The sequence below is a fragment of the Juglans regia genome, chromosome 7 (genome assembly GCF_001411555.2).
Source record: "Juglans regia cultivar Chandler chromosome 7, Walnut 2.0, whole genome shotgun sequence".
Lineage (NCBI taxonomy): Eukaryota > Viridiplantae > Streptophyta > Magnoliopsida > Fagales > Juglandaceae > Juglans > Juglans regia.
Window position 1 is genome coordinate 21,775,294 of NC_049907.1, and position 19,632 is coordinate 21,794,925.

At 30.4% G+C, this 19,632-nt stretch overlaps 1 protein-coding gene across 1 annotated transcript; it reads right to left on the reverse strand.

Annotated features, from left to right (window-relative positions):
- Nucleotides 1-3,848: 3,848 nt before the first annotated feature.
- Nucleotides 3,849-5,857, reverse strand: LOC109008440 (UDP-glucuronate 4-epimerase 6). Its single transcript, XM_018988522.2, has one exon. It carries the CDS (start codon nt 5,628-5,630, stop codon nt 4,251-4,253), a length of 1,380 nt encoding a protein of 459 aa, XP_018844067.1. The 5' UTR covers nt 5,631-5,857; the 3' UTR covers nt 3,849-4,250.
- Nucleotides 5,858-19,632: the final 13,775 nt, after the last annotated feature.

Below are 19,632 nucleotides of genomic sequence, written 5' to 3' on the forward strand. Positions count from 1 at the left end.
GTTGTAGAAGAGCTGACTAAGGCTGGGTGTTCAACAACTCTGTGGGGTAGCATTGTCCAAGAAATCAAGACATAAGTAGTTAACGGTCATTCTAATTGGTCTATTCAACATAGAGGTCGTGCAACAAATGGTGTAGCACATGCATTGGCTAAATTTGCATGGCATCTTGATGATGTATCACTTTGATGGGATTCAATTCCAGATTGTATATCCCAAGCTATTTGGGTTGATTCATCTTTTTAATGTTTGAATTGATGAATAAAAGTATTATGTTCTTATAAAAATAAAATAAAAATTATAAGGTGCTAATTTTATATATAGATGTATGGGTTGGTTAAATCACAACAAGCTAGATTGCAATATTTCATGAGACCTGATCAAAAAAGTGCACTAATAATTTGTACGTAATCTCAAAAGTGACACATGCATCAACCCACCAAACTAAAAAAAAAAGAAAGAAAAAAGAAAGTGAGACTAATTTGAACCTTAATTCATTTGATTTCTTCCTTTAAGATAGATGAGAGTGATGCATGTCACACAATCTAATGGTTTGAATTTAAAGGATGATCATGTAATTTTAGTTTGAGAACGCGCATAATCTTAGTTTTTAGTAGTTTGAGGATACATTAGTTGGTTAGTAATTTGGATCATTTTTATAGTTCTGAGTGCAAAGCCTAGTCTAGTAATTTGAAGGCGCAAAGTACATTTAATTTTTATTTCATCATATATATAAATATATATATATTATATAAACTCATCGCACGCTGCTTAATTAGCAGCTATTTTTGAATAAACACGCATTGATATATTTAGCCATCACATCCACCATAAAATTAAATGATCACGTACAATGTTAAGTGAATGACGGTACATGATTGATTAAGATGTTTCGAGTATATATATTTTTCTGTAAAAGAAATTTCCAACGGAGTCTATCTATGATCACAAATGAGTTAACGCCAGCTTTTCATTGATATTGTTCATTTCTTCATTGGGAATGAAGTAGTTGACAGTTGCCTATGTTTTGTTCTTGGGTACTGATGATTGCAACCAAACGAAAGACTAATGGTCGCAACCAAGAGAGGATTTCATGTCCTAGATCATGACCCATGCAACCTTATATAAATATATATATATTTATATATCAAGATTTACAAGTTCTTGAATTCGGGGTACTCGATATATATAAATATATATATATAATATGAGATCATGGACAACAATTGAGTCACGTACGTACGAACAACATTAATAAATAATGTTATACTACTTATAATATGTTCATGTGTGTCTATCTCTTGAGTTTGAGTACGATGAGTAATGTTACATACAATCGTAGAGTATGCAAGTGTTATACAATCGATTTGAAAAAAAGTTTGGTACACTATTAAAAAAAAAAAAAATTATATAAATCTCGTATTTATTTTTTTTTAAATAATTATGTAATACTTATATACTCACAACTATAACTATTATTTCTATTTCATAATAGGATAATGTTCTTCAAATATATATATATAGTTGGAAGGTAGTAGCTTTCTTTTTTTTACTATAAAAGAAAACCCCATAAAAAATAATTATTCAAACCTTAGGAGGAGAAGATCGGAAAAGAGTGGGAGCTAGCTGGGTGGAGGCCCTCCGGATCCACTCAGATTTGCAAGGCCAAGGCGTGTGGGGTCGAGAGAATATTAACTAAAGGGGTAGACAGGGAAGAAAATATTTTAGTCCTATGGATGCCATGCATGACTTGCATGCATATGGTCTATTATTACTCTGTATGATGAGATAACTGCATTCAAAATAAAAACAAAAAGAGTCATATATTAGAAATAATATTTGCATTAATAGAATGAGCACCACGTATTTTTTTAGAAAAAAGTAAAAAAAAAAAAAAAAGTGAATTTAATTTTTTAAAGTGACTCTACAAATTTTTTTTTTAAAAATATGTAATACTTGTACAATCTATAATTATATGTAGCATTACTTAAGGGTGGGCAGCGGGGGCGGGCTTCCGCTGCGCCCTCGCACCACCCATGAAGGGTCGAGGCCCCCTGCCCCGCAACTAGTGCTCCTAGCGGGGGCGGGTGACGGGAGGGCCCAACCCCGCCCCGCATTTCTCCCGCCTCCATTTATATATATATATATATATTATATACATATATATAAACATAAATATATATTTATATTTTATAAATTGTGTACATATAAATATATATATACTACAATTTGTTAAACTTGTTCACAAAATATACATTGGCAAATTTAAAAAATACATAATTTAAAAATTAATACACTATAATTTATACAAAATATGCACTAATAAATTTAAAAATTGCATAATTTTTAAATTATAATTATATTTACAAAATTTAAATTTATAATTTGGATCTAAAAATATATTTTTAATTACTTTTATACTTAATTACTTTTACAAAATTTAAATTGATGTATTGTGCGGGGGAGGGGTGCCCCCGGGTAGCATCCCTAGCATTACTCGTCATATATACGATGAGCAGCTAGCACAATACATCAATTAGGATGGTTCTACATCAGGGATGTAAAAAAAAAATCGGAAAACAGTTAAACCAAACCGGTCTAGCGCTATATCGATTCTTAAGAATCAAAATCAATCCTAAACCAGTGTGGCACTGGTTTAAACCGAATCAAACCGATATATGTATTTATAATTTTTTATATTATATTATATATATTATATACTAAATTTCTAATTAATAAAATAAGAGATTATAATCTTATTATTCAAGTCTATTAATCTTATAATATAAAATTAATCTTATAATTTTTAATATAAGATTTGATATAACATATAAATTTTAATCTCAAATATAAACATTAATATTAATTTATTAATATAAAAGTACTTTTATATATATTATATATTAAAAACGATAAATATATTTTTAACATAATAAATTATAATATTTTTTTAAGATTTATTTTTATTCATTTGATTATATATATTTATATAAAAAGTCAAAAACTTATATAGATTATAGTTGAATTCAATACTATATTAATATGTATTAATTATTATAAAATAATGTTCTTATATTATAATATAAATAGACTAATAATTTAGTATATATATAAATATCATATTATTACTAATATAAATAATTCATAAAATTGAAAAAATGGAATCAAAACCGATACAAAACAGAAAAATCAAAAATTTTCCATTTAAATTTTAAAAATCTCGATTTTTTTAAAAAAAATAATAATACAAAATCCAACTAAGCCGACCGGTTAGACCCTATTCCACACGTGATTATGGGCGTAGAATTGGGACAGATATTAACAGTTGTCAAATTCAGTAAAAAGTCTGAGCATCTATCACTGTAATGATCAGAGGGGGAATCTATAGGAATTTGTTTTAAATTTTTACACCAAAACTGACCTATCACCACATCAAAATACAGTCATTTCAACCATCTGCATGCAGTACACAGATCGATTTAGATATTAATCAACTTAAATGAATTAAACCATTAATAATTCATTCAAGAAATTGAACTCTATTCACCCAAACAAAGGATCCATTTTTGCAGTAGAAATTAAACTCCATCTCCCTTTTCTCAGACCCAGTACTTTTGGATGCAAGCTGTGGGATCAACAGACTTCAGCCCTACCACCGCCACTGCCATCAAAGCATCTTCCAAAGCCAAAGGAAATTAGTCATGTGCCCTTCAATTCCTTCCCTTCTTTCCTCCCTCCACTTGCAGTCCAGAAAATAAACAGAACAAATTATGACCAAACAAAGAACAAAAGAGCCAAAGATGATAAATACATGAAAAAAATAATAAACGAATATAAAAGACAGAAGTTTCTTGATGTGATCGTTATCAGTGTTATTGTACTGTTCATATTTCACAAATTTCTTTGTTTCTTTCTTTTTATATCAATCCAACGGCTGATATCTGCAACCTTTCTAGCAGATCCCACCGAATTATTACAGCAACAACCCCAGTTCACAGATCTACACTTTTCCTCCCTCTCTCTCTCTCTCTCACGTACAGCTTCCCCTTTTTCTCTCTTTCTCTGCTGCATCGTCCTCCTGTAACAAATCTATATCTATATTTTACATCAAGAACAGCTTCTTCAACAATTTGATCCGACGCATTTAAAGACCAAGACAATAACTTAACCAAATTAAATGGAAAAAAAAAAAAAAAAAAACAGGATTTTGATTCGACAAAACATAAAAAGTCTGGTTTCGAAGATGATTATCATCAATCGGATTCTTCAGTATGCTCATTGCCGACGCTGGTCTGCTTATTTACCTTCGACTGAATCCCATAATAATTTACATACCATTTGACAAACTTTCTCAATCCGGTGGCCAAATCCGTGCTGGGCTTGTAACCGAAGTCCCTGAAAGCCAAGGTCACATTGGCATGGGTGTAGGGAACGTCCCCATTCCTCGGCATCTTGATCACGTGCTTCTTAGCCTTGGTGCTCAGCAACCCCTCCAATATGGACACTAACTTTCCGACCGGCACCGGCGACGTGTTCCCGAGGTTGTAGATCCTCAGCTGAGCCGGTCCCCGCTTCTTCCCGCCGCTTCCAGTGCTCTTCTCGGCCGTATCCAACGCCCCTAGACAGCCTTTCACGACGTCGTCGATGTACGTGAAGTCACGCGCCACCTCCTTCTCGTCCTGTGTCTGGTATATGTCAATGGCCTTCCCGTGCAAGATGTCCTTTGTAAAGAAGAAGTACGCCATGTCTGGTCTACCCCAAGGCCCGTACACGGTGAAGAACCTTAAGCCAGTGAGGGAGAGCCCGTAGATATGGTTGTAGGTGTGAGCGATTTCTTCCCCTGCTTTCTTGGTGGCGGCGTAGAGACTTGCCGGCTGGTCAGTCCGGTGCAATTCGGAGAATGGGTTTTCGGTGTTGAGGCCGTAGACGGAGCTGGACGAGGCCCAAACAATTGCCGGTTGAGGATTCACCGTCTTCGCCACTTCCAATAGATTCACGAACCCGGCAATGTTGGAGCTCACGTAGGATTGTGGGTTCTGCATGGCGTAGCGAACCCCGGCTTGGGCAGCTAGGTGGAGGACGTGGGTGAAGGGAACGACGTCGAAGAGCTTGGTGAGCAATGGGCCATCGTTCAAATCTCCTTCGACGATGAAGACTTGGTGTTTGAGCAACAACGCCTGTCTCGCGCGCTTCAACGACGGATCGTAGTAGTCGTTGAAGTTGTCTAGGCCAAGGACGCCATCGCCGCGTTTCTTCAAGGCGAGGGAACAGTGAGAGCCAACGAATCCACCGGCTCCGGTGACGAGGACGGACATTCCGTTAGGTCTGCGGGGGGTGGAGGAGTGGCGGACCTGCTTCTCCCAGGCGGGGCCACCGGCGCGGGGGCCGTAGAGGGCGGAGGAGAGGAAGTTGTGGTGAGTGTGGAGATGGCGGCCAGGAGTAGCATCGGAAATGAGGGGAGGGTAATTGAGGGTGAAGTAGAAGATGAGGGCTAGGGCGATGAGGAGAGTGGCTCGGAACAAGATCTTGGAGGAGGCATTGAGGAGTTTTGTGCTGTTTACTCTGCGGAGGTAGCTGTTGTAGCGCTCTAGCTTTATGGTCTTGCTTGTGTCTGGAGGAGAAGCCATCTGCATAGCTTAATTTCTTTTTTCTTTTTTTTTTGATGGTGTGTTTTTCTTTTTGGTTTGGTTGTGTCAGAAGGGAAGAAAGAAAGAAAGAGGAGATTGAGAGAGTGGAAGGACTCAAAAGTGTATGTACCTGTGTATTTGAGTTTGAGTTTGGGAGAGCTGGATTTTGAGGTTGAGCCCTGAAGATGTGAAGAGTGTGGAAAGGTTAATATAAGGGGAGAGAGAGAGAGAGAGAGAGATTGGGTTGAGGTTGGTATTGGTTGGAGACCACTTTCTTTTTCTCTTAAACTCTTATTTTGGGATCTACTAAATATTACGGTCTACAGATGGGAAGCGGCCAACCCATAAAAATGGCATTTCTTGTTACTTTATATTTACCATGATAATCCCCCTTCGTATATATCATATGTTTGTCTTTAATTACCTCCTTAATTAATGTCTCCAATCACGTCTCAATCTTATTTCTCAAGCATATCTAGAGAGATCAGAAGAAAGAGGAGCTAGCTCTCTCTAAAATAACGTCTCTCTCAATCTTTTAGCTTAGCCACTCTCCTCCCTCCCTCTTCCTTTCATTTTCTCTCTTTCCTTCCCTTGGCTTGTTTATAATTTTGTTTTGATCTATTCTATTACTTTCCTTTTCATTAGGTCAAAAAAGTTTGGATATGTCACCTTCCGATCGACCACCCAAAGTATATGTGTTGTATCATTGTACTTCCTAAATGTTTGATTTAAATATCTACACTAATGTGAATCATACGCACTGATTTAAATTTATAGTTACAATGATCAGACACTTAACACCAATGGATTTCTTGACCTCATAGCTACAAAATGTGTCTCACCCCATTCCTACCAGCGTGTGAGCTCCACCGCGTTCTGGTATAATCACCAATGTTCTTTGGGAGCCGTGAAAAGATATAATGTTGTTATGGAGCACTAAAAAGATTTAGTGTTATTGTCTTTAGCTATAACGTTACTTTCTCACTTTGTCTAATCGTGATTTTTTTCATAGCTGACTAATTTATTGTATCACATCAAACTACCATCTAGTGGTCTCCTTCGCTAAGCCAAGGAAACATGAGCCCAAACCTATAGTTCAGCACGTACCCATTTGTTTTAATTTTATCCAATCTCCTCTCGAGCACTACCATAACTATTATGAGTATTTTGTATGGGGGCACCTCCTCTCTTCCTCATGTATCACTGATTTACTTATAATGTATACATTATCACTTAAATATAAGATTTACCAATGAGATATCCTATGTAAGAGGAACTTGACCTGACTCATGAGTTCAAGCCCAATTAGAAGGGAGACCTCAACAGCATGATTGATAGACATATGGAAGATTGTCACACCACATTGCAGTGCATGTATAGTTATCTCCACACTTCTATACTAACATATATGACGATATTATGGCATGTTACTATCAATCAATTATTTAAAAAAATATAGACACATAAAATGAACTCTACATAGTTTATAATTGCTCGATAAATAATGTAGAGCATATTTTATATGTTTATATCTCTCATACGTTATGTTCTAAGAGCTTTAAGGATCCAAATCTCATCATGATGAACTTTATACCTAGTACAACAAGACACTGAGGTATTTTCAGATATATTCATATTTCCTTCCTAATCATCACTTAAATATAAAAAATATTTTTTAATTTTAAATTTTCAATTTTTTCATCTACTCATTACTTAATTATTATCTAAACACAATACAACTTTCTAAAATTCCCAAACAAAATATAAAAAAAATACAACTTTTTAAAATTTTAAAACAAAAATTATATTCACTTTATAATATAATATTTTTATTCAAGATTTTTTCTATTATTTTTTAAAACTCAACAGAACATCTTAATTCAAATTATTTTAATATTATTTATAAATTATTTTATTATTATTCACATATATTACAAGATATTCTAAATGTCAAATCGAGTCCTAAGTCATGTTTATCAACTCAATTTTTATTTCATATTTTTCTTAAATTTTTTCTTTAACTGATCTTTTCCTCTCCAAGAAAAACACTTGGGATCTAGGCTCTCATTGTTTGTGATAAGCTCTCCTCAGTCCTCACCAATATCTCCAATATCTAATTGCTCAGCAAGGATCTTATCATATATTTTTTTTTTCACAAATCAAAGGAGACAATGCAAATTACAAATGTGGACAGAATTCAATAGTCAATACCTTCATAGATCAATCCATTGACTAAAAGTGTAAACACAGCTCTAATAATTTTTTTTATTTAATAATTAAGAAAGTATTTTTAATAAAATTATAATTTTTTATTTTTTTAAAAAATATTTAAAAGTGTTAACAAAAATATATAATATATATATATATATGCTCTAACGGTAGCTAGCGGTGGCCGTAGAGGCACCCCATTTACGAAAGTTGTGGGTATAATTAGGCTGATATCACACAGACAAAAGAGACCGAAACAGTGACTGATTTGGGCAGAAGTAATGAGTGTTCGTAGGATGCATTGGAGCAACCAGGCCGGCAAGTTCCATCGTTTGTTCCTTAAAAAGTCAACGAAAATAAAGCAGTTTACGCGGACTTCATCTCATGCATTATCTATACAATTATCTATAATTCTGGAAGTACGAGACCGTTTGTTGCCGACACGGTTTTTTAGGTCTGTCATCTTTATTATTTTTTAAATAAATCATTGGTTTTCTTCTTTTTTTTTCTTTATTTTTTTTTTTTAATTTCTAAGAACAGAATATGCAATCTATTCTATGCCCTTTTTTCGCGAAAAATATTATTTAATTCGCAAAAAATACTATTTAATTATTTTATAATTAATGATATGAGATAATTTTAAATAAATTAAATTAAATATTATTTTTAATAATATTATTAATTTTTAAATTTAAAAAAATTAAATTATTTATTATATTTTATATAAAAATTTAAAAATTTATAGTGATCAAATAAATTAAGAGTATTTATATATTCAAACAAGACCTTAATCTCTTTAATATTAGAAAAAAAATTTCATCAATCATTATTCACTATCTTACACTTCACGTCTAATAAAAAAAAATATAAATATAGAATATTATCGTTTAAAATTATGTTAGAATATTTTAGTTTTTTAATTTGATTTATTCTATTAATAAATAATTATTAATATAAAGTTATATTTTTTTTAATTTTTTAATAATTAAATATGTTAACAAATATTTAAAAATAATAAAAAATAAATAAACTAGTGCTACTGCTACCACCCTTCTTTTCACAGTGTGTTTCGATCCTGTGGCGCCAGTACTTTGTTCCCATGAAAGTTTACCTTTAGTTGTCAATGGTCGGTGGTCTCAATGATGGCTTTTAAATTGGTGTGCTGCATTTAGAATTCCTTTCATTCTTTTTTTTTTTTTGTTTTCTTTTTTATTTGTCCAATTTTGTTAAGTTCAAAACAATAATATATAAATAGGACGGAATTTCAAAATAAAATAAGAAAATAAAAACTATATACAAAAATAGAAGCAACTTTTTTTTATATTTTTATGTAAAATATAAAAAAAAATTGATCAAAAGATCCTTCTAATAGATTTTATATTTTAATCTTTATTTTACATTTTATTACGGTAATCTTCTAGATGTAGAGAATATTATTTACAACTTTAAAATATTTTTAATTATTTTCTCTCTCCTTTGTAAATTCTTTGGTAGTTAGAAGAAATATTTGAAATGAAAAAAAAATATTTAAATGATATAGAGAAAAAATAGATAAGTTGATTTATGACCTATCGTAAAAATCAGTATATAAAATAAAAAAATTAGTGATGTATTTTGAAAGATATGATAAAAGAACAATTAAAAATGCCCTAAAGAGTTTGGTATTTTTTGATAAAGGAAACAGTGTTTTAGAGAGAGAATCGTTCTTTATTTTAAACTTGATCTATATGGTGATAAGTTGAAACTGGTTGCTGGTGTTTGAAATGGAAATAACCAATGCATGCATCTAGGTATAAGTCATTTTATGAAATTATTATTATTCCAAAGATTGTTAAGTTTTTCTTTTATTGCATCTAAGATGTTGAATTAATATAGCTTTCTTAGCTTTTAATTATTCAAAAAATACTCAAAATGATTTGAAAACTAGGCTTCATTTTTCTTGGAAAATGACATATACATGTCATTATTAGGGGTTTTTAGATAACGACATTTAATTTGTTCTTGTCATCGACACTGATATGTAATAGATGAATAACTTAAGATTATCAAGTTTCTTATCATACTTGTTTGAGATTTCATAACTTAATCCACAACGTCACTAATACAAAAACTAGTTTATGAGTAATGTTATGTATAGTCATGAAATGTGCAAATGTAGCGCAATCGCTTTGAAAAAAAGTAAGGTCCAATACTAAAAAATTATTTTTTTTTTCATGTGGATCTCACATTTACTCATATTTTCAAAGAGATTACGTGGCGCTTGCGCATGTGCACTCCACGACTGCAAATATCATTTATCTTTTTTTTTTTTAATAGTAATATGAGATATAGTTCTAGATTGTGTAAGTATCACGCACGCATTTTAGAAAAGAATGAAGTCTATATTAAAAATTAAATTTTTTTCATATGAGTTTCATATTTATCCTCTTTTTCAAAGAGTATGCGTGAGATTTGAACACCTTAAAATTAAGATAGCATAAATCATTTCCTTTTTCTTAAATACGAATTTCAACATATCAAGATATCATTAAATCGGAAATGAAGTATAAAGTCAAGATTAATTGATATCAATTTAAATGGTTGATCGTGATAATTTAACTGTATCAACTCAAATTAATGCTGAGGCAAGAGTAGTAGAGCTTATTGATCCAGACACAAAATCTTGGGATTTGCAATTGATCAAGGGGATTTTCTCTAAAGATGAGGGAACAACCACATAGAAGATTCCACTAGGTCTTTGTAGCAGTTTAGATAAACTTATAAGGAGATGCACAACTAATGGCATTTTTTTTTGTAAGAAGTACCCATCATTTGCAACTTGAAATTCAACAGAGAGCTAAGTGGCGATCTAGTTGTTTTGAGAAGAAGGAAAAATGGAGAAAGTTATGGAAACTAGCTATTCCAAATGCTAAGAAGTTCTTTATTTGGAGGGCCTGCAATGATAGCTTACCTACAAAAAAGAACCTATTCAGAAAGAAGATATTCAATGAGCCAAACTGCCCAATCTGCTTACTACATGAAGAAAGCATCAAACATGCAATCTGGGAATGTGAATCAGTGAGAGATGTTTGGGGCCTATGTTCTATGCAGCTGCAGAAGAGAAGCGTCAGGAATCAAACTTTCTGAGATCTAATGCTCAGCTTATTGGAGGAATTGAATGAAAAAGTATTGATAGAGATGGTTGTGGTTGCATTGAGATTATAAAAGAGAAGGAATGAGGTGGTCTTTCAGAAAGAGTTTACCAGTCCCAAGATCCTTTTGAAGCAAACGAATAAAAAATTACAAGATCTCAAGTTGTTGCACAACAAATCCTTAGTAGCTTTAGAAACTGAGTCTATCCCTATTGCTTAGTGGGAAGCCCCTCCAAATGGTTATTATAAGATTAATTGGAATACTGCTATTGATCAGAAGAAGTATAGGGTTGGTATTCGTACTGTTATCTGAAATTGGTAAGGGCAAGTCATGGGTATTATGAGAATGAACAAACCCCTCTTTCCTGATCCACATCTTGCAGAGGCATATGCTACTCTTCATTTTGTTTTGCTGGGACTTGACATTGGTTTGAGAAAGATTATCCTTGAGAGTGATACTCTTAATGTTGTTAAAGAGATTAATGGAGTAAGTAAGCAATGAGGTCAAGCTGGTATGATAATCTCATATGTGAAAAAGAGTCTTAACAAACTTGAAAGTTAGATAGTGAATCACACCAACAAGTCTACTAATCAGGTGGCTCATTGTTTAGTTAAGAAGGTTCTTGAAATTGATAATGTAATTGTTGAGCTTGAGGATGTCCCAAGCTGTAATTCTACTCTGATTTGAATTATTCTTATGAATAAAGATAATGATTTCTTAAAAAAAGAAATAAAAAAACTCAAATTAATGTGTCAATAATATTTTTATTTTTTTCCCCTTAATTCTCTTTTCAAATTATAGGGATTGAAGTTACGTGTCAACCAACGAACATATGCTTAGCTAGGTAATTCAGCTGGAGCCCACGAGGTTCTATTTGCAAAAGAAGGAAAAAACAATAATTAGTTATTTTCATATATCGTACAACAAAATAATAATTACTCTAATTTTATTTCTCCATCACCATAATTGCCAAATATCTTGTGCTGCCATTCCCCTAACACTGCATGTGATTAGATCAATCACATCCTTTCCATTATTATCCTCACCGACGATTTCCATCACACTCCACTAAAAAAAAAAATTAAATTAAATTAATTTTAGCAGCAGTATCTCAAAATTAAATTAATTTATATTTTTAAATATTAATTGATCTAAAGATTATAATTATAACGTCTAAAACGTGAGATAATAAAGGGATAATTAGGGGTGATTTGGTTATGTAAATTTAAATTATCTCATTTTATTTCATCTTATATATAATCATTATAATTTTTTAAAATTTTTATATAAAATATAATAAATAATTTTTTTTAAATTATATTATAATAATATTTTATTTAATTTTTAATAAAATATTTCATTTCATTTCATTAATCAAATGAACCCTTAATTATTGATTAGTTTTAAACTTTTTTATTTCTAAATCGAGCTGGCCATCTGAAAGACCAAGCTAAAGAAGTTTTTCTTTTTAAAAAGAAAAAGAAAAAGAATAGATAAATGGGTAATTAATATATGTAATAAATAGAGGCAAAATCATGGGGCACGTCACGAGGGTAGGGCCTACAAAAAAAAAAAAAAAAGTCATATTCAGAAATAGGAGTAGATGCCGGGAGGGAAGATACAGGGGAAGGTTCGTGGCACAGGTTTCCCCCTTTGGATGGTGTGGTCTCAGTCTCTCTCTCTTTCTCTCCCCCACACAAACTACAATTCCTTGAGAAGTCGGTCTCTTTATCACATGGGGTGGAGAGGGAGAGAGAGAGAGACAGATATATAGATAGAGATAGAGATAGAGATAGAGATAGAGATAGAGATGCACCTCTATTTATTACTATTAGATATAATAATGGTTGTGAAATTCTCATGCATTTTTATAAAAAATAATATAGTTTATTATTAAAAAAATTAAATTTTTTTTTAGTGAATCTCATATTTTCACATTTTTTTAAAAAAAAAATGAGTATGTAACGTTTGCGTATTTTATAATTATAAATATCATTTCTCTATATAAATAAAAGACTGTTATAATCATAAAGAGATTACACAAAAATAATTATACAAATTGACATAATTTCATGTGATCCGTTAGATCTACTTTAAAATAAAAGTAACTTTACAATCTGACGAATCACGTGAAGCCACATCAATTTGTAAAATTATTTTTATGTAATTCATTTGTTGCTAAAGTATTTCTCATATAAATATATATACACACACGTTCGGAATGGATATTTTGATATTAGGAGATATATGCTGAGTGCATTCATGGTTCGTATAGTCAAAACAGGATGGCAAAAGCCATACCTTCAATTAAATGTAGTTGGTACTTGCATTTTTTGAACAAGGTCTCAGTTCAATTTGAGAGGATCTGAATTGGGACAAAAGAAAATGTTCCTTCTGGCTGCCTGCTTCGAGTAAAGTACGTACATTAATTTGTCATCATGTACACCATTCCATGATGTTGGGATCGAGTTGGCATTGAGCAAGTTCATTTTGTAGTCTCTTTTTATTTGAATGGTACTAAAGAGTTTATGAATATATTTTACATGATTTGCATGCCGTCATTTGTAATTAATTATCCCAAAATATTTTACAAGATCCTTGTCACTTAATTTGGACGTAAAGGCAATACAAGAAAAACTGGTATTTATGATCATTTTTTTACAACGAAAAGATTATTTGTGATCAAAACAGACTTATTTTTACTGTAAATAGTCATTTTACTAGAATTAATTGACTGTAAATAAATATTTTTCTTGTAATGAGGGTGTCTATTTCTCTCTTAAAGTAAGCGATCATGTTAAGGACAATACAAATTACATAATTTCATGAGAATTAATGTAAGTAGAAAGAAAGATTCTTCCATGGTTACAAATCTTATTTCAAATTAGGTTTTAGAAGTGTAGGAAAGATCTATACATGAAATGAAATGGATCTTACAACGTTTATTGAGAATTTAATTAATATGATCCGAAAAATTCATACATGTAGTAATAAACGCGGAACCCATTTCATATGCTTATCTTTTTCATTTTAGGTATTAAAACTTTTAACCCTACAAGAACTTGAAGGTTTTTTTTTTTTTTTTTTTTTTTCTTTTTCTAGAAAAAGAAAAAAGAAATAGGACAAGTAGATGTCAATTATTGGTGCTTAAAAATCAGGATACTGGTACAAGAATGAGACAGATGATGAGTAGTGATATAAAGCTAATTAATGACATAAATCATGGATGTGTACGTAGCTTGTGATATATATATATATATATATATAGACGTTATGCAACGGGTAGGGTTAAGGAATATTAGCTTATTAATGCCATAATATATATTATTGTGTACGCAAAAAGCAACAAGTGGAGATGATAATATTGCCCCATGCACCCCGGTGGAGGACCCCTCGGACTTGACTGATTTTGCTCCTCCTTTCCCACGGCGTTGCACATGCTTAAGTCCAATCTCAAACCCCCCCTCCTAAGCAATACGACAAACAACTTGTCGGCACAATCGACCATCCCTATTTGATCCGATTGGATTCAGCATTAATTTGAGTCTCCTATACCCACATTTTTCGAGTAATACTATTTATCATCTCAATTATTATCATCATGATCTCATTATCTCATTATGTAGTATTAAATAATTAGAGATTATTTATTATATTTTATTTATAAATTTATCGTCTAATACTATATCATGGAATGATGAGATAATGATAAGAAAATGAAAATTGACTTTTTTCTTTATGTATTAATACGATTACTGATTTTTCTTTTTTCTGTTTTTTTTTTTCATGATAATTAATGTTGTTGATAAAATAGTTATTGAAGTCGTGATCCAATCCCAGATCCATACTTATTATTCTTATAATAAAAAAAAATTCATGCGAGTCCGATTTATAGATATATAAAATGAGTTTTACAATATTTATTCAGTATTTAATATTGCATGAGACGTTTGATAAACTCATTTTATTTATCTCATAGAGTTCAAGTACTATAAATTCTAAAGGATCTTGATCATCAACATGTCCATATATATTTCATATATATCGAGATCTCTTATAATTTCAAATGCTAATTACTCGAATTATTGCCAAAATTCATAAAAAAACAAAAACAAAAAACAATATATATATATAATATTAAGCAAGATAAAAATACAACTTGAGACCATGACACCTAATATTGTTATTTTCACAAATAAACCATACTCAAACCTTCATCTAGATCGACAAAATTGAGTATTCTAATAAGGGTCATGTTAGCGGGCGTACCACTAGTTATAAATTTTTTGTTCTTTTTATTTGGATTTTATTTTAAATATTTTTTTAATATTCTTAATCATTAAAAAAATTCACTAATAATCACTTCTTTAATGGAACATTAAGTAAAAAAATTAAAATAAAATTAAAATGTATAAGCGGTAAGTTTGATGAGCTCCACTAACATTTTCCTTCTAATAAAACGTCAAAAAAATCAAGTACACCATCTGATGAAATTATTTTTTAGGTCTCTTATGTTTGGTTGTTGAAATCAACTCAATTCATTTCAACTCATCTCAAACCAGTTATTGATAGGACCTACTACTTTTTTAAATTTTCGTAAAAAAGTTAAATTCATCTCAACTTATTTACATTTAAATACGTCTCAATAGGACCCACAAAATATTACTATTAACAGATCAACTCAAATAATCTCAAATCATCTCAACATCTAAATGCAATATATGTGTATCCCCAATTGTTTGGAGAAGGAAGCTGGTTTTACATGCAATCATGCAATGAGAAAGAAAATTTCTTTTTTTTTTCTTTTTCCTTTTTATTTATTTTTTACTCAGTGGCAAACGGTTGTATACTTGTATTAATCATATGGGAACAAACACAAATGTTTATGTCTATCCCTTTTGCATTGCTGATAGAGTACGTATGGGAGAACCTTAATTAGTAATTAATTAATTAAATCATTCTCATAATAATAAAGAATTAGTGCATGACATGTAGTAAGCCCTAAAACCAGGCCGGCCGGATCGATGATGAATAAATCTTTTGTCTATGGTCATTGTCACTAGCTAGCATGCGCCATTATTGAGAAATTTAAATGCATACCCTGTTGACATTAAAAAAAATAAAATTGAAATTATTTGAGAAAAATCATGGGAAACAAAGAAATGTAATAAGAAACTTTAAAAAAAAAAAAAAAAATGAATGTATCAACTGGACAACTTATAGAAACTTGAAGAAATTCTCTCTTGGATTCTTGGACTGCCTCCTATTTTTTTTAAGTGCTTGCTTTCTCAATTTCGCAAGCGAGCCTCGTTCGTTTTCATAGATGAGATAAGATGAATTGAGATAAAAGTTAAAAGTTGAATAAAATATTATTAAAATATATTTTTTTAATATTATTTTTATTTTAAGATTTGAAAAAATTGAATTGTTTATTTTATTTTGTATAGAAATTTAAAAAAATTGTAATAATTATATGAGATGAGATGAGTTGTAAAAACAAACTAGTCGTAACTTTGACTTCACATTTTGCCGCTTATATCAATTAATTATTTTATCTTTTAGATTCACTCGTTAAAAGAAAGTGAAGCTGATATGCAATTAGGTGGGAAGAGTATTAAAATATATAAATTAAATAATCAAACTCGTCTATTTTTATCAACTTAGTGATTTAACCCTAATAATTAACTAAAATAAAAACCAATGAATGGATAATTATAAATTAGTTTCTTAATTGGAAATTATTTTTTCTTCATCTTCCGGGTCCTCTTCGACTTTTGGTTGCTCATGAATCCTATTTATAATTCAAGATACCTAATCATCAAAGATTATTTAAAAAAATATGTATATAAAAATTGATATTAATAATACATAGTCCAACTATTTTAGAATCATGTAGCTGCAAGTCTTTGACACACGATCGAGGATGTCACAAGGAATATTCGGGGTTCATTATTCTCAAAAAAAAAAAGTAATTTAAGTCAAAATTCCGCCATTGATGAGGCAATATTGAGTAGACAAACAGTAAACATCCCAAACAAGGATGCAAAGAATGATCTCTACCTAACTTTTGTCTCCAACAACCTCAGATCTCATACAGAAATTAGAATTTCTGATAAAAGATATATATATATATATATATATATATATATATATATATACACACACCCCTAGCTTGTTCTGAGAGGACATGATATTTTTAGTTGAGAACTCCTAATAGATTGTTCATTATATTTTTTAAAATACATCATCAAAAATTTTTTTTATTTTTATTTTACATATTAACTTTTACAATATATCATACATCAGCTTATTTATTTATTTTATATCATTTAAATATGAGAACTGCTACAGACATAAAGAGATTACACAAAGTAAATTTACAAACTAACGTGATTTCATAGAATCAGTTGAATCTACTTTATAATAAAATTAATTTTACAATCTGACGTACCACATCAATCTACATCAGTTTGAGTTTATTTTTATGTAATCTCTTTATGGCTAAAGTATTTTCCTTTAAATATTATGTTTTTTTACTTTATTCATTTTAAATAAAGTAAAAAATAGAAAGTAGATAAATAAATGAATAAAAAGTAAAAAGTAGAGAGAAAAATGAATTAAATATTTATACAAGTGTGAATAGTATTCTATAGATGTAGATATGATACTGTAGCAAACTAAATATTAGTTATAAAATACATAATACATTGGATGGGCTATATTAAGCTATTTCCTTCAAGTTTTACAAAAATATGGGTTTTACATAATCCATTAGGAATGCTCTAAGGAAGGTATGAAAATGTTGTGCTTGCTGCAAATTTCTAAGGATATCTTCAGGTTGATATAAGTGTAGTATGTGGTGTGTGATGTGTGGGAATGATGAACATAATTTATCTATTTCAAAGAGATGTCATGATTTAAGTGGTTGATATAATTATAAGTCATTTGAAATGTAGCACATCATTTATAATTGATATCGACTATATATAAATTCACGGACTTTTTTTAGTTGAACTGAAAAATACTAATTACTCTTTCAAATTTTATAAGTGGAAGTTGCCCAAATCCATTAAAAATTGCATTAGCATTTCTATAATTAGCTCAAGCATTAACGCCTTGATTCCCATTTCCAATTCGTTGAAATTTATGAACGTACAACTTTTTTTCTTTTTTCCCCATAAATTAATATTCTACTCATATTATTTTACGAACTGTGCTACACAGAAACTTCACATTCTTACACACTATTTAAAAATATATAATTTTATTTTTTTATTTTTATATTTCATATTTTAATTCAATATAAAATATGAGAATAAAAAAATAAAATCATATATTTTTAAGTAATGTACAGAATGTGAAATTTATGTCTAAACTTCTTCTTATTTTATACTCAGTTTGTTTGAGTTATATATTCTGGAATGGTCTTGAGTTAAAACCCTTCAACCATATTCAGATGAAGCCCCAGCTAGCCAATGATAGGGTCATTTTCCAGGGAAAAGAAAATCTGAAATGATTTTTTATTGATTATTTCTTAATATCAACAGTCCTTTTGGAGTATTATTTTTTTAAAATAAAAAAAAAATTCAAAATTTAAACATGAGCAGAGTGGAATAAAGAGCAATAAATGGGATCCAACAGACTTGACAACTCAACAAAGACAAGCTAATTAGTGAGTGAGTGGAAAGTGGACCATCAAAGTACTATTATTCACATAATGAAAGTAGGGGCCTGCATTTGCAATTCATTCCAAGACAATCCTAACCAAATTCAACCCCTTGGCTTCTCTGAAACTCATTCAAGCCCCACACCCACACTGACAAAACACATCTTGGACAACAACAACAACAATAAAAAAGTTGATGATTTACGATATTTTTCTCTTTAATTTTCAACCACTTAATCGGATTTTTACCAATTCAAGATGTTCTACATCAACAATAATAAATCAATTTTACATAACAAATTTATAAACCCAATAAAAGTTTCCAATAATACAAATCAAGGGACATTCAGGCCTAATTTGGATATTCAGATATTTTGATAATATATCATTACTATTTATTATTTTATTATTACTATTCACCTTCTATTCACTATTATCTAATATTTTATCATTATTTTTTTTATTATTATTCATAAAATATCTCAAAATACCTCACTACTCAAGCTCAACCTCAAACTATGATGGTAGTGGTGGCTTGTGTTTAAAAACAATCCAACTGATGCTGGGATTTTATTTTTTATTTATTATTATTATTTTATTTTTAACTCTCCAAGAGTATTCAAGGATTCTTCAACGAGACTCAAAATCACAAAGTTCAATCAATTTTACTACCTTTCAATTGATTTTGAACTAGATTTAATCTCAACTTAACTAAAAGGAATTACGACTTAAATACCCTTTTTTTACACTAAGAATTTGCCAGCACAAAACTTTATATTAACAGAGGCCTTGTGATTTTTCTCTTTTCTTTTTTCATTCTCAATGCTCTCTCGGATGGAATTTTTTTACATTAATGTATAATAAATAGGAGCAAACTAATGTTCATATGACAGTGTAGCTGGATTGGGTCCAAATTCAATTAATGGTTGTTCTCAAGTTGTACTGCATTGTTTTTACTTGGTAATAAATAAACACACGAAGAGAATTATATTACAAGGAAAA

Bases quoted from the DNA above. Each gene is read 5' to 3' on its own strand.
- LOC109008440 (XM_018988522.2), bottom strand. From the start codon at position 5,630: ATGCAGATGGCTTCTCCTCCAGACACAAGCAAGACCATAAAGCTAGAG.